At 45.9% G+C, this 13,202-nt stretch overlaps 1 protein-coding gene across 1 annotated transcript; it reads left to right on the forward strand.

Moving 5' to 3' along the window:
• Window positions 1–279: 279 nt before the first annotated feature.
• Window positions 280–2,909, forward strand: LOC115363380 (heat shock 70 kDa protein 1-like). The gene is made up of 2 exons (XM_030057555.1): window positions 280–388; window positions 770–2,909. Exon 2 carries the CDS (start codon window positions 788–790, stop codon window positions 2,705–2,707), a length of 1,920 nt encoding a protein of 639 aa, XP_029913415.1. The 5' UTR covers window positions 280–388; window positions 770–787; the 3' UTR covers window positions 2,708–2,909.
• Window positions 2,910–13,202: the final 10,293 nt, after the last annotated feature.

The raw sequence follows: 13,202 nt of genomic DNA on the forward strand, positions 1-13,202 counted from the left end.
ACGTGACCGGGCCGTCATCGCTCATTGGTCAGGACTGTATGAATCAGCTGAGTAAAGTAACCAGAATTATCCACGAACAGAACCGAATATAAGAGTAATTTACCTTCAAAATAAAAGCAGCAACGACACGCCTTCTTGATTCGAGTGCACGTTCATGATGAGGATTTTATTTTACAAGCGACAGACGGAAGTGACTTGTTTTATTCAGGAAAACTTGACAATAATGTGTGAAACGTCTGGAAACAACTAGAACTCATTGAAAACCGTTTATAAGAGCTCCGCCGGGAGCAGAAAGAGAAACTGCGGCAGGTCAGACCTCAGCAGAGGATCAAGAGGAGAAGAAGAAAACTCGTCCACTTCCTTTATCGGACAGGCACATTTAACAATAGTAAGTAGCCTACTGATTCACTATTATTTATATGAAATAAATGCTATCAAACTGTATGATTATTACTGGGACAATTTACGGTTGGCAATCAAGTTGTTCTTATTTTATAATAGATGGTAGGCTATGAAAAATATTCATAGCAGTAGTGTTTACAGTTTGAGCAAATCATATGGATGAGCTTTTTTTCCCTCTAAGAAGTCATGAGTATGAAAACAATTAAAAGTGTGGGGATTTGGCTTGTTTTGTTAAGTTAATCAATAATTAAATCAATAGTGTGACATAATAATAATGTAGACTGTGAGATGTAGTGTGAGTAGGTGTTGATATGCTGTAACTTGGTGATATAATATGATGCTAAAATGTTGCTCCACGTCTTCACAGGCAGCTCTCTCCAGCAAGATGAGTGCAGCTAAAGGTGTAGCTATTGGCATTGACCTGGGCACCACCTACTCCTGTGTGGGGGTTTTCCAGCACGGAAAAGTTGAAATCATCGCCAACGAGCAGGGCAACAGGACCACTCCCAGCTATGTGGCCTTCACAGACGCCGAGAGACTGATCGGTGATGCGGCCAAGAACCAGGTGGCCATGAACCCCAGCAACACGGTGTTTGATGCCAAGCGGCTGATCGGAAGAAAGTTTGACGATGCGGTGGTGCAGTCAGACATGAAGCACTGGCCCTTCAAGGTGGTTTCAGATGGAGGGAAGCCCAAAGTTCAAGTGGAATACAAGGGGGAGGACAAGTGCTTCTACCCTGAGGAGATTTCCTCCATGGTCCTGGTGAAGATGAAAGAGATTGCCGAGGCCTACCTGGGCCAGAAGGTGTCCAACGCAGTCATCACTGTCCCAGCTTACTTCAATGACTCTCAGCGTCAGGCCACTAAGGATGCGGGCGTCATCGCAGGACTGAACGTCATGAGGATCATCAACGAGCCCACGGCCGCCGCCATCGCCTACGGTCTGGACAAAGGCAAGTCAGGAGAACGTAACGTCCTGATCTTCGACCTGGGCGGGGGCACCTTCGACGTGTCCATCCTGACCATTGAGGACGGGATCTTTGAGGTGAAAGCCACAGCTGGAGACACCCACCTGGGCGGAGAGGACTTTGACAACCGCATGGTCAGCCACTTTGTGGAGGAGTTTAAGAGGAAACACAAGAAGGACATAAGCCAAAACAAGAGAGCCCTGAGGAGGCTGCGCACTGCTTGTGAGAGGGCCAAGAGGACCCTTTCCTCCAGCTCCCAGGCCAGCATTGAGATTGATTCTCTGTTTGAGGGCATTGACTTCTACACCTCCATCACCAGGGCTCGCTTTGAGGAGCTGTGCTCCGACCTGTTCCGGGGAACATTAGAGCCTGTGGAGAAAGCCCTGAGTGATGCCAAAATGGACAAGGCCAAGATCCATGACATTGTCCTGGTCGGAGGCTCCACCCGAATCCCCAAAATCCAGAAACTGCTGCAGGATTTCTTCAACGGCAGGGAGCTGAACAAGAGCATCAACCCAGATGAAGCAGTGGCTTATGGTGCCGCCGTCCAGGCCGCCATCCTCACAGGCGACACCTCAGGCAGCATTCAGGACATGCTGCTGCTGGACGTGGCACCTCTGTCCCTGGGTATCGAGACAGCCGGAGGTGTCATGACGTCTCTGATCAAACGCAACACCACCATCCCCACAAAACAGACCCAGACCTTCAGCACTTACTCTGACAACCAGCCTGGGGTCCTCATCCAGGTCTATGAAGGAGAGCGAGCCATGACCAAGGACAACAACCTGCTGGGCAAGTTTGAGCTGTCAGGAATCCCCCCTGCTCCCAGAGGGGTTCCTCAGATCCAGGTCACCTTTGACATCGACGCCAACGGCATCCTGAACGTGTCTGCGGTGGACCAAAGCACCGGCAAAGAGAACAAGATCACCATCACCAACGATAAGGGCCGGCTCAGCAAAGAGGAGATCGAGAGGATGGTGCAGGACGCTGACAAATATAAAGCCGAGGACGATCTTCAGAGGGAGAAGATCGCTGCCAAGAACTCCCTGGAGTCGTACGCCTTCAACATGAAGAGCAGCGTGCAGGACGAGACTCTGAAGGGCAAAATCAATGAAGAGGAGCAGAAGAAGGTGGTGGAGAAGTGTGAACAGACCATTGCCTGGCTGGAGAACAACCAGCTGGCTGATAAAGAGGAGTTCCAGCACCAGCAGAAAGAGCTGGAGAAAGTGTGTAACCCCATCATCACCAAGTTGTATCAGGGAGGAGTGCCTGCAGGCAGCTGCCGAGAGCAGGCACGATCCAGCTCTCAGGGCCCGACCATCGAGGAGGTGGACTAAAGCGGCCCTCCATCTGGACTCTGACATGAATCTGCTGTCATCACTGTGATCGTTTATGAACGTTGACCTCCTGCCACATTTTTCTAAATATTTGACTGTTTTGTGTTTGTGATGTATAAATTGTAAAGACCTTTAAAAGTGGAGAAATGACTGTTCCTACTGTTAACTATTCATCCATGCATTGCTGGACATTGCAATAAAATGACAATATAATTACATAGGTTTTGGTAGTTTTGGCTCCATCTTTCTGATTTTTGTATTGATACTATCATGCCAGTTATTTCCATTAAATATTGACAAGTAAGCCTGAACAGTGCAGCCTGGAAACGTGAGTCGATGAAAGCATTTCACTTCCATGTCAGACTTACTCATCATAACTAACAAATGAAACTCTGCACATTTTCCCCCTCACTCCAAAACTGTTGTTGGGTAAAACAGATCTCTATAAATGACTGTGAATTCCTGTCACATCTGTAGACTCCAAAAAGGTGAATATTTTCAATCAAAGACTTTTATTACAGTTTTTAACCAGTTTTCCAGACCATCACCCACACACCTCTACACACTTACCATAAAAACTCACTCCAGACTAGCAAAATGTAAAATATGTACATCTCTTGCAAAAGCAAACAATTCTTGTGAAACTTTTCAAACTCTTTTAAGAACTTGTGTTTATTCAAATGATGGTTTGTGTGTACTGACAAAAAATATATCACAAACACACAGACTAGAGATGAAAAACACTTGTTGCTTTTTCTTTTTCTGTCTGCAGAGCAGCAGTTTGCAATAAACTTTTGTCATACATGTAGGGAACACACACACATAGGTATCCAAATGTGTAAAGTATGAATGTGTATTCCTTACAACACTATCAATACAAATAAGGGGATTTAAAAAAAAAAAAAAAAAAAAGCTCTACTGCAACTCTCACCAAATGACAAAATCACAGTTGAAGAAAACCAAAAAATACTTGTGCTGGAAAAAAAGACCCCCCAAAAAACTGGGCAAAATCTCACCTTCTACTTTAGTCCAGCGCTTGGGTTGGATATCACTCTGCACTGTTGCCACCGCTGCATTGTGGGAAAACAGTGTACATGTTAGGAGCCGCCTCTATCCTGTCCCTGTCAGTTTCCCTGCGTTCCAAATCGCATACTTATACTTTTTAACTTTAGTATGTACTGCAGCTGCCCTTACAAAGTATGTAGTTTAGTATGTATTGGGACATACTAATTCTTTTTTTCCCTACTAAATAGTATGGTAGTATGGGTCTTGGAACGCAGGGTGAGTTTTCCCTCTGTTTCCCCTCCCCTTGTGTTTTGTCAGTCTGTCTTCCTGTTTGTAGGCTGGGCGTGGCAGGCTCATTAGTCTCATCTCCCTCACCTGTCCCTTCACGCACCTGGTCTGCATCTCCAATTATCTCCACCCTGCTACAGTATATTACCCCGGTTCAGACCTCCATTCTCCGCCAGTTCGTCGTTTGCCATGCGTGACCCTGGCTGAATCTCAATCTCCTCCCTAAGCCCTGAGCCCTGAGCCCTCACTGACTTAAGTAGCTGCACCTGGAAAGTGACTGAGTGCGTGAGGCTGCAAGGGGCTGAAGTACTATAAAAAGGAATGGGACAGCCCTTTGTTTGGTTGTCAGCAGCGATGCATCATGTTTCTCACAATCGCAGCTTTGGGACTTTTTATTTTTACGTTTTTTTGCTTGGTATTTTTGAGGAGTTGTGAAAACAGCATTAAAAAAATGATCTACTCTCACAAAAGGCATTGATGAGTTTGCCAAGAGATAAAAAACAAATAGCCTATGCATTGCCTATCTGCTTATTTCCTTAGTTTCTGAAGGCCATCATATATATATTATTATACTCACATGAGAACATTTTCTTTTTTGCAGCGTCACTGCTGATTGCACCCTCCATGTTTTTTTCTTTTTATGCTGTGCGGGCACTGCATTTTACATATTTTATTCTATTTAAATTATAATTGTATTATTATTTTATTTTATTTTAGTATTTTATATTATCTTTTCTTCTTATTATTATTATTTTATTTTATTTGATTTGATCTTATCTTATTTTATCGTGTTATCCTATTGTGTATTTTACTTTTTTATTCAGCTTCTATTGTGTTATCTTGTGGTGTTCTATCTTGTTGTGCAGCACTTCGGAAAACCTTGTGTTTGTTAAAATTGTGCTTTATAAATAAAGTGGATTGGATTGGATTGGATTGTTTACAAATTTGCTCGTTTCACTTCACTTTTATCGCGGCCGCCAGCTGGTTTCCCCAGGGGAATCATGTCATATGTCACAATGCAATGAACTATGGGTAATTCCCTTACGCTAAGTCTGCGGAGATGCCCACTTATGGAAAGGGTGCATTAAGGGCTCAAAAAGTCCGGGAGAGATCCCTCACACACTTCATGATTTGTCAATGGGACAACCCTAAGACCTCACGGACTTAGCGGGAGCGCGCCTCAAAGTCAGTGAGTGTGTGAGGGTGGACATTGGGATTGGGCCCATATTACCCCAGTTCAGACCTCCATTCTCCGCCAGTTCATCGTTTGCCATGCGTGACCCTGTCTGCTCCTCCGTGCCCTGCCTGCCTCTCCTTGCCCTGCCTGACGCGTCCAGCCTCGTCGGTGGATCTCCATTGTCTCTGTCTATTTTTGTGCCATCTGGCCTCGATTAAAGTGCTTTTTGATTGTATCACCGACTCCACATTGTGGGTTCAGTTTTGTTCGAAAGCCTCGGCTTAACAGTACACACTCAAAATCCTGAGCCGGTTCAGTGTGGACTGATATTCTGGAGTTTACTGCATTTTGAAACCATTCTTAAAGCTTGGTTAGAATAACTATGGAGTATGCTTTTGGGTCATAGCTAAAAACTCAAACAGTGGTTAAAGAGCGATTTCCCCCGAAGTCACTGTCTCATAAACTGTAGCAGCAATAGGCAGACAGACTGAAGTTTAGTTAAACAGGCTAATCCCAGACATTGCCACCCCAAGGCCCTCTGATGTCTGCGCCTCCATGACGATGCTGATCTCAGGAACCACCTCAGACAGAGTGATCAGAACCAGAGTTTACAACATAACAATAGAAAACATCTGAAAATAAACCAACTAACATGTTAATCCCTTAAATAGGATCCATCTTTAGCAGATTAACACAATCAAAAGAAACTACACCAACAACACATTGTAATCTGATGCATACATTTATTTGGGAGTGTGCGTATTGGAACTGTGCACCTGTTTAGTGAGGCGATGCCTGCAGCTCCATCACACACACACACTCAGACTGCAGTTTCTCATTACAACACAGTGATCAGGTTGTGAGGAACAACAACACTTATAAACTTTAAGTTCCCTGTTTAAATGTCTGTGTTCTTCCCGTGCAAGCCTGGAGCGCTTTTCTAATTTTAATCTCATTTTTTGAAAACGATATGTATTTTTGATTCCTAACTGTTTGTGCAAGGTATTATATAAATTAAAAAATTTATCATTATCATTACTATCATTAGTATTAGCAGAGCTGTTGCTGAGCCCTGCAGCTCTGTCTTATCATCGTGCCATGCAGCGCTGAGGCTCTCTGTCCCATCAGTATGTGGGTGGGAGACTGTCTCTTCACTCAGAGAACCATGGTGGTAACATAACCCCAGTTCCTGCAGACAGAGCATTTACTAGAAATCACATGGTGAGCAGATATAAAACCACTCAGATCATCACTGGGAGTCCAGTGCAGCAGCTTCCCCTCTGCACACAGACCTCGGCTGCACAACACTCAGACACAGAAGAACAGGTAAGTTCCTTGTTCGTTTTCTCACTCATGATTCAACTCACTGTCTCACTATGTGCATTTACAGATTGATATATTGTCCATCTTTTTTCCCTGCAACATGCATGTCAGTGCGCACTGGCCTTTTATTTGTCTTGTAGTTATTATTTATCTGTTATTTTACCTGTCTAATTTCTTACTGTAATTTGTAGTTTCACAAGAACTTTTATTTAACACAAAACTCCTCCTTGCTGGTTTTACTTGAGATCAGTCCCTCAGCTGATTCCTATCATGTCTGCAGGATTGCAATCTCAGTCGGTCGGTTGATCATCATTTCTGTCGTGTCATCCAGAGACTTAGGTTTCACTTTTGGTTGTGACTCTGAGTGAGTCTCAGCCCCATAATCAGTCCAGTGCGCTGGAGGAGAATCCCCAGAGCGCACCATAAAACCTAATGAGCATCTTTGCTCACAGTGCTCTGATTATGTACTCTCCTCTGTACTCTCTCTCTCTCCTCCCTGCCAGGATAGTTTTGTTTTGTGTTGGGTTATTTCTGTTAGATTTATCTTGATTGGCCTCTGGAATACAGTACATGTTCACACATTCATCCACCACTTTCACTACTGAAACCACTGATACTCATCTACATTGCATCTTTGTAATTGGTTAACTGTGCTCAATTAAATTTATTTCATTTAAAACCATAGTTATCTGTGTGGTCTCTCCTGTTTTTGTCTGGACTCTGAGCCGGTTCATGACAATGACTAAATGGTGTTTCATATCATAGTGTTGCTGAATTATTTATCGCTTTTTTTGCATATCCCCTGGGCTCCCTACCTGAACTATTCCTGGGTTCTAATCCAACCTCAGGCCATTTAGTGCATGTCATCCCCTCTCTCTCCCCTGCATTTCCTGTCTTTCTCTACTGTGACTGTCAAATAAAACAGAAATGCCAAAAACTAATCTTAAAAAAACTACCTGTATTAACTGAGGTAAAGGCTGTTAAGTACAGGCCTTACATTAACAACAGAATAGAATGTCTTTAGAATGTCTTTGGAATTAAAGACATTCTAAAGACATTCTAAAGACATTCTATTCTGTTGTTAATGTAAGGCCTGTACTTAACAGTGAGATAGCGACATATAGATGGAGATGGACATAGAAACAGACTGCAGAATAAAAAATGCTCTGTTGCAGGTAGGATATGATTAAAAGATAGAGACATGCCAGTTTATTTGAAGTGAAACTGTAAGTGGCGAGTCACCCTCACTAAATCTGGCTCACTTCATGGGACATCCACTAATGTGGTGGTGTGACGGCCTCCTGCCTGGCAGGGCCTGCTGGGTGTGGTTATGTGTTTTCCCCCTGTTGTTGTGTGTATGTGTGTCTCCCTGTTGCAGGCTGCTGGTGGGTGGAGACTAGTCTCCCCAATTGGGAGCACCTGGCCAGGCTCCCAGGGGTTAAAAGGCCCCCTCTCCTTCCCTCATTCTCCCTCTTATCCACCCTGATGGCACCACGTCTTTTCTTTGGTTGGCTTTGGCCTGATTTAGTTTTATTTCTCTTACACAACACCCCGCACTCACCATTTGTTCACACATCCATCGGCAGACACACTGACATTACAGATTCTCACACTTCACAACTATAGAATGGTTTTGGTTAAGTTATGTTAATAAATCTTTAATTCTTTACGTTAAACACTGTGTACCTCCACTTTTTGTCACGGCTCATGAGCCGGGTCGTGACAAATTGGGGGCTCGTCTTTTCCCGGTTTGTATAGAGACTTTGGTAATGTTGTTGATAGTAATTGTGAATTAGATCACGCATGTCTCTTGGTTTGTTGTTGCGAGTGTGCGCTGATTACTGGATTTGGTCCTGGTGTGCGCAGCCAGGTACGCGATCGGTAAATGGTGATTTGTGAATGGGCTCCGAAGTTGTGAATGAGCTGACGTCATCGGGGTTCCCACAGCGCAGCTGTTGTAGAGCGTAATTTGGAAACCTTGAGTGGTTGTTTACGCACTCTGTTGGAGTTAGACAGTGTTTGGTAAGTTGTTTAATGTTTAAAAGTTTGTTGCTTTTGTTGTTTTGCATGGTGCTGGGGTATTAGTGAGAGTCGGCTGGTGCTGAAGGTTTTTTTCGGGTGTGTAATCCCCTAGATAGGTATAGCGGCGTTACCCCTTTGGGTGCGTCGAGTTTATTGTTTTCACTAGTGTTGCAGTGAACGTGGTTGGAGCAATTGCTCGGGAGCACGGCCGTGGTTTCGGGGGAGTTGCCATTCATTGGTCGCTTTTCCGTGCCAGCGGTATTTAGTGCATAAGTACCCGCCGCGGGACTGCATGAAGACTAGGGATGAGTGGAGCCAGGTAAGTTTACAGTAGGCAGGTAAGATAGAGGGGATTGTGCGCTCTTTGTGGTTGTAGGCACCGTGCTGACACTTGCTTTTGCCTCCTTTGTTTGTGCAGGGTGTTTGGATTTAATTCTCTGGTTTGGTGTAAAATGGCGGAGATTGTAGATTTTGTTAAAGCTCCATCGGAGGAGTTTTTGGATAAATGCACCAAAGATCAGCTGTTAAAAATAGCTGAGCATTATGAGGTGGATGTGCCTGACAAAAGGTTAAAGGACAACATTAAATGTATTTTGAGGGCAACCTTGTTTGATGCGGGGGTTTTGGCCGTAAGTGAGGAGCAACCTCCCAGTGGTCCTCCCAGTCCGGTTGAGACCGCTGGTTTGCCTCCACCGGCTGCCGCCGGTGGGTTAACATTTGAGCAACAGAAGGAGATGCTCACGTTGCAATTGGAACACGATCGATTGAAGCAGAAGGCGGAAATTGAGAAAGAACTGGCAGTTGAAAAACTACGCTTTCAGTCTGAACAGTCAAAACTGAATTTGGAGCAGTACAAGCTTGATTTGATTAAATGTGGTAAGTTGCCTGTTGACAGTGTTGCGGAGCGGGAGAGTTTCTCCAGTAGCTCTGGGCCGGACAATGGTTTTGACATTTTGGGTAACTTGCGTCTGTTGCCAAAATTCAATGACAAGGATCCGGAGACGTTTTTCGCTCTGTTTGAACGGGTGGCGGACACGCTGAAATGGCCGGAGTCAGCTCGCACGTTAATGCTTCAGTGCGCATTGACTGGGAGAGCGCAGGAGGCCTACTCCTCGTTGTCTTCTGTTGACTGTCAAAGCTATGTTGTTGTAAAATCAGCTGTCTTGAAAGCTTATGAGCTTGTTCCCGAAGCTTATCGCCAGCGTTTTCGGACGTGGGTAAAAGGAGATAAGCAGACTCATTTGGAATTTGCACGTGACCTGACCGCGCACTTTACGCGCTGGTGTTCTGCTTTGAAGGTAGAGAACTTTGACCAACTGTGTGATTTAATTGTGCTGGAGCAGTTTAAGAACTCAATTCCTGAGAGTATTGCCACGTACATCGGCGATCAGAAAGTGAAAACTGCTGCTGCAGCGGCTGCTCTAGCCGACGACTACGTTTTAACTCACAGGCGTAATCCAAGGGAGTTACGCGCGCACAGTGTTGGTTTTGTGGAGAACGCTGACGCAGGCGGCCCGTTTTCTTCTGCCCACACAGGTAGACCTGACATGAGAGAGCGTGGCATGAGAAATTCTGATAAAGTCTGTAATTTTTGCCATAAAAAAGGGCACTGGAAGGCAGACTGTTTTGCCCTTAAGAACAAGTCTAAACAGACTGGTCCTGCGGGACAGGCAAAGGGTGCTTGTGTGGCTGTGTCTAAGCCTACGTTGTCTGCTGTGCATGTGGTAAGTGCTGAGAAGCAAACGAAAGCCTTACCTGATGAACTTGATTCGTTCCTCCCTTTTGTGTCTGATGGTTTTGTTTCCTTGGTAGGTAGTGATGTTAAAGTGCCAGTGAAAATCCTGCGGGATACTGCTGCTTTTGATTCTTTCATCCAAGCCTCAGTGTTGCCATTCTCAGAAGAAAGCGACACCGGGTGCTCCGTTCCTGTCTTGGGAATGGGCATGAAAGTGTTGCAGGTGCCGCTGCATAACGTCATGCTGCAGTCGGATCTCTTTGAGGGCAAGGTGGCTGTTGGTGTGCGTCCGGCGCTGCCTATCCAGGGCATCACACTGATTTTGGGGAATGGTGTGGCAGGAGATCGTGTGTGGGCTGATGCCCCGCCGCCACCGCCTCTGGTGGTGTCATCTGTTCCGCTAGTGAGGAAGCAGCCTGATGACAGTGAAGTGAACTTCCCAGACGTTTTTACTGCTTGTGCGGTAACGCGCTCTATGACGAGTGGCAATTCAGATGTGTCTGGTGTTGAGAAGTTGGAGGCTGATGTCTCAGAGTTGTGTGCATTTTCTTTGTCTGGTGTTCCTCTGGAGATTTCACAGGAGGACCTGAAGGCTGAGCAGCGAGCTGATCTCTCTCTGGGAGAGTTGTTTGAACAAGTGCTATCTGCAGAGGAGGTAAAAAATAACTCACGGTGTTATTTTATGCATGGTGGATTGTTAGTCCGGAAGTGGGTGCCCCACGGGGACAGGTTCATTGGAGACCCCATCATTCAGATTGTGTTGCCTCGTAAGTATCGTGAGTCTGTGCTGAAGCTGGCCCACGATGATGCTGGGCACTGGGGTGTCCGGAAAACCTACGACCGGTTGCTGCGGCATTTCTTTTGGCCGCGTGTGAAAAAGGATGTTGCCGCTTATATTAAAACTTGTCACACCTGCCAACTCACTGGTAAGCCCAACCAGGGTATAGCACCTGCTCCTCTGTTTCCAATTCCAGCTGTAGCGCAGCCTTTTGAACATGTAATTATTGATTGTGTGGGTCCACTGCCTCGCTCTCGTTCTGGCGCAGTTTACCTTCTCACAGTGATGTGTCAATCCACCAGATATCCAGCTGCTTACCCGCTTCGCACGATAACTGCTCGGTCTGTGGTACGTGCTCTCACCCAGTTTATGTCTATTTTTGGTATCCCAAAAATCATCCAGTCGGACCAGGGGTCAAACTTCTCTTCTCATCTCTTCTCCCAGGTGTTGAAACAGCTCCATGTAAAGCATAACAAGGCCTCGGCTTACCATGCACAGAGTCAAGGCGCACTAGAGCGTTTCCATCAGACCCTGAAGTCGCTCTTGCGGGCTTATTGTGTTGAGATGGATGCAGACTGGGAGGAGGGGTTGCCTTGGCTGATGTTGGCGGCTCGAGAGGTGACACAGGAGAGCACGGGATTTAGTCCAAATGATTTGGTGTTTGGGCACACTGTACGTGGCCCGTTGACCCTGTTGTATGACAAGTGGAGGGAGGCAGAGCCTCCCAAGAATCTTATAGATTTTGTAAATGGATTCCGGCACAGATTGTATGCAGCTGGAGAGCTGGCAAAACGGAAATTGTCATCTGCGCAAGGTAAAATGAAAAATCTGTATGATAGACGTGCTGAGCGCCGTGTATTTTGTGTGGGGGACCAGGTATTGGCGTTGCTGCCCATTGTTACTTCGCCATTCCAGGCGAGATTTACTGGTCCACACAAGGTGTTGAAGCAAGTGTCTGAACAGAACTATATTATATCAACCCCTGAGCGCAGGAAGGCAACTCAGCTGTGCCATGTAAATTTGTTGAAGCCTTATTATGGTCGTGGGTCTGGTCCATCTGTGGCTAATGTTCAGTCTCCTCCGGTGCGCACGCACCCGGCATGTTCAGTGCAAAGAGTGTCTGTGATTTCTGCTCCTCAGTCTGTGGCAGCAGATGTAGAGGATGGATTGCCTGGGCTTGATTCTGCTGTGTTGCATGGCCGTTTGAAGAACTCAGAGTCACTTTCCCAGTTGAGTGTTTTGCTGGGTCATCTGGCGGAGTCAGAGCAGGCAGATTTATCAGAGCTCATCAATGCTTGTCCATGTTTGTTTGGAGACACTCCCACCCAGACGCACCTCATTGAACATGATATAGATGTTGGGGATGCTCAGCCAATTCGGCAGAGATTTTACAGAGTCAATCCTGAAAAGCGTAAATATCTGGACGCTGAGGTAATGTATATGTTGGACCATGGAATCGCTGAGCCCTCGTCCTCAAGCTGGGCTTCACCTTGCCTGTTAGTTCCCAAATCTGATAACACTCCCAGGTTTTGCACGGACTTCCGTAAGGTGAATGCGGTGACTAAGCCCGATTCGTTTCCACTTCCTCGTATGGAAGACTGTATTGACCAGGTTGGCCATGCTAAATATGTGAGTAAATTTGATTTACTGAAGGGCTATTGGCAGGTCCCATTGTCAGAGCGGGCACGTGAAATCTCGGCGTTTATAACGCCAAATGGCTTGTTTTCTTACAATGTAATGCCTTTTGGTCTGCGTAATGCGCCGGCAACATTTCAGTGGCTCATGACCAAAGTCCTGGGGGACTTGGAGGGATGTACTGTCTATTTAGATGATGTTGTTGTATGTTCTGATACGTGGTCTTCTCATCTGGAGCGCATCCGGGCGCTGTTCAGCCGTCTGGCAGAAGCGCGTCTCACTGTCAACCTCGCCAAGTGTGAGTTCGCGAGGGCGACGGTGACGTACTTGGGTCGGGTGGTTGGTCAGGGCACAGTCTGTCCGGTGCAGGAAAAGGTGCGAGCTGTGGAACAGTATTCTCCACCTACCACGAAAAAAGAACTCATGCGCTTTCTTGGTCTTGTGGGATACTACAGAAGTTTTTGCAGAAATTTTTCTGAAGTGGTAGCGCCACTTACTGATTTATTGAAGGGTAAGGTAACTTTTGTGTGGT

The sequence above is a fragment of the Myripristis murdjan genome, chromosome 8, assembly GCF_902150065.1.
Source record: "Myripristis murdjan chromosome 8, fMyrMur1.1, whole genome shotgun sequence".
NCBI lineage: Eukaryota > Metazoa > Chordata > Actinopteri > Holocentriformes > Holocentridae > Myripristis > Myripristis murdjan.

What these genes read in the sequence shown, in the direction of transcription:
- LOC115363380 (XM_030057555.1), top strand. Translation starts at nt 788, where the DNA reads ATGAGTGCAGCTAAAGGTGTAGCTATTGGCATTGACCTGGGCACCACC.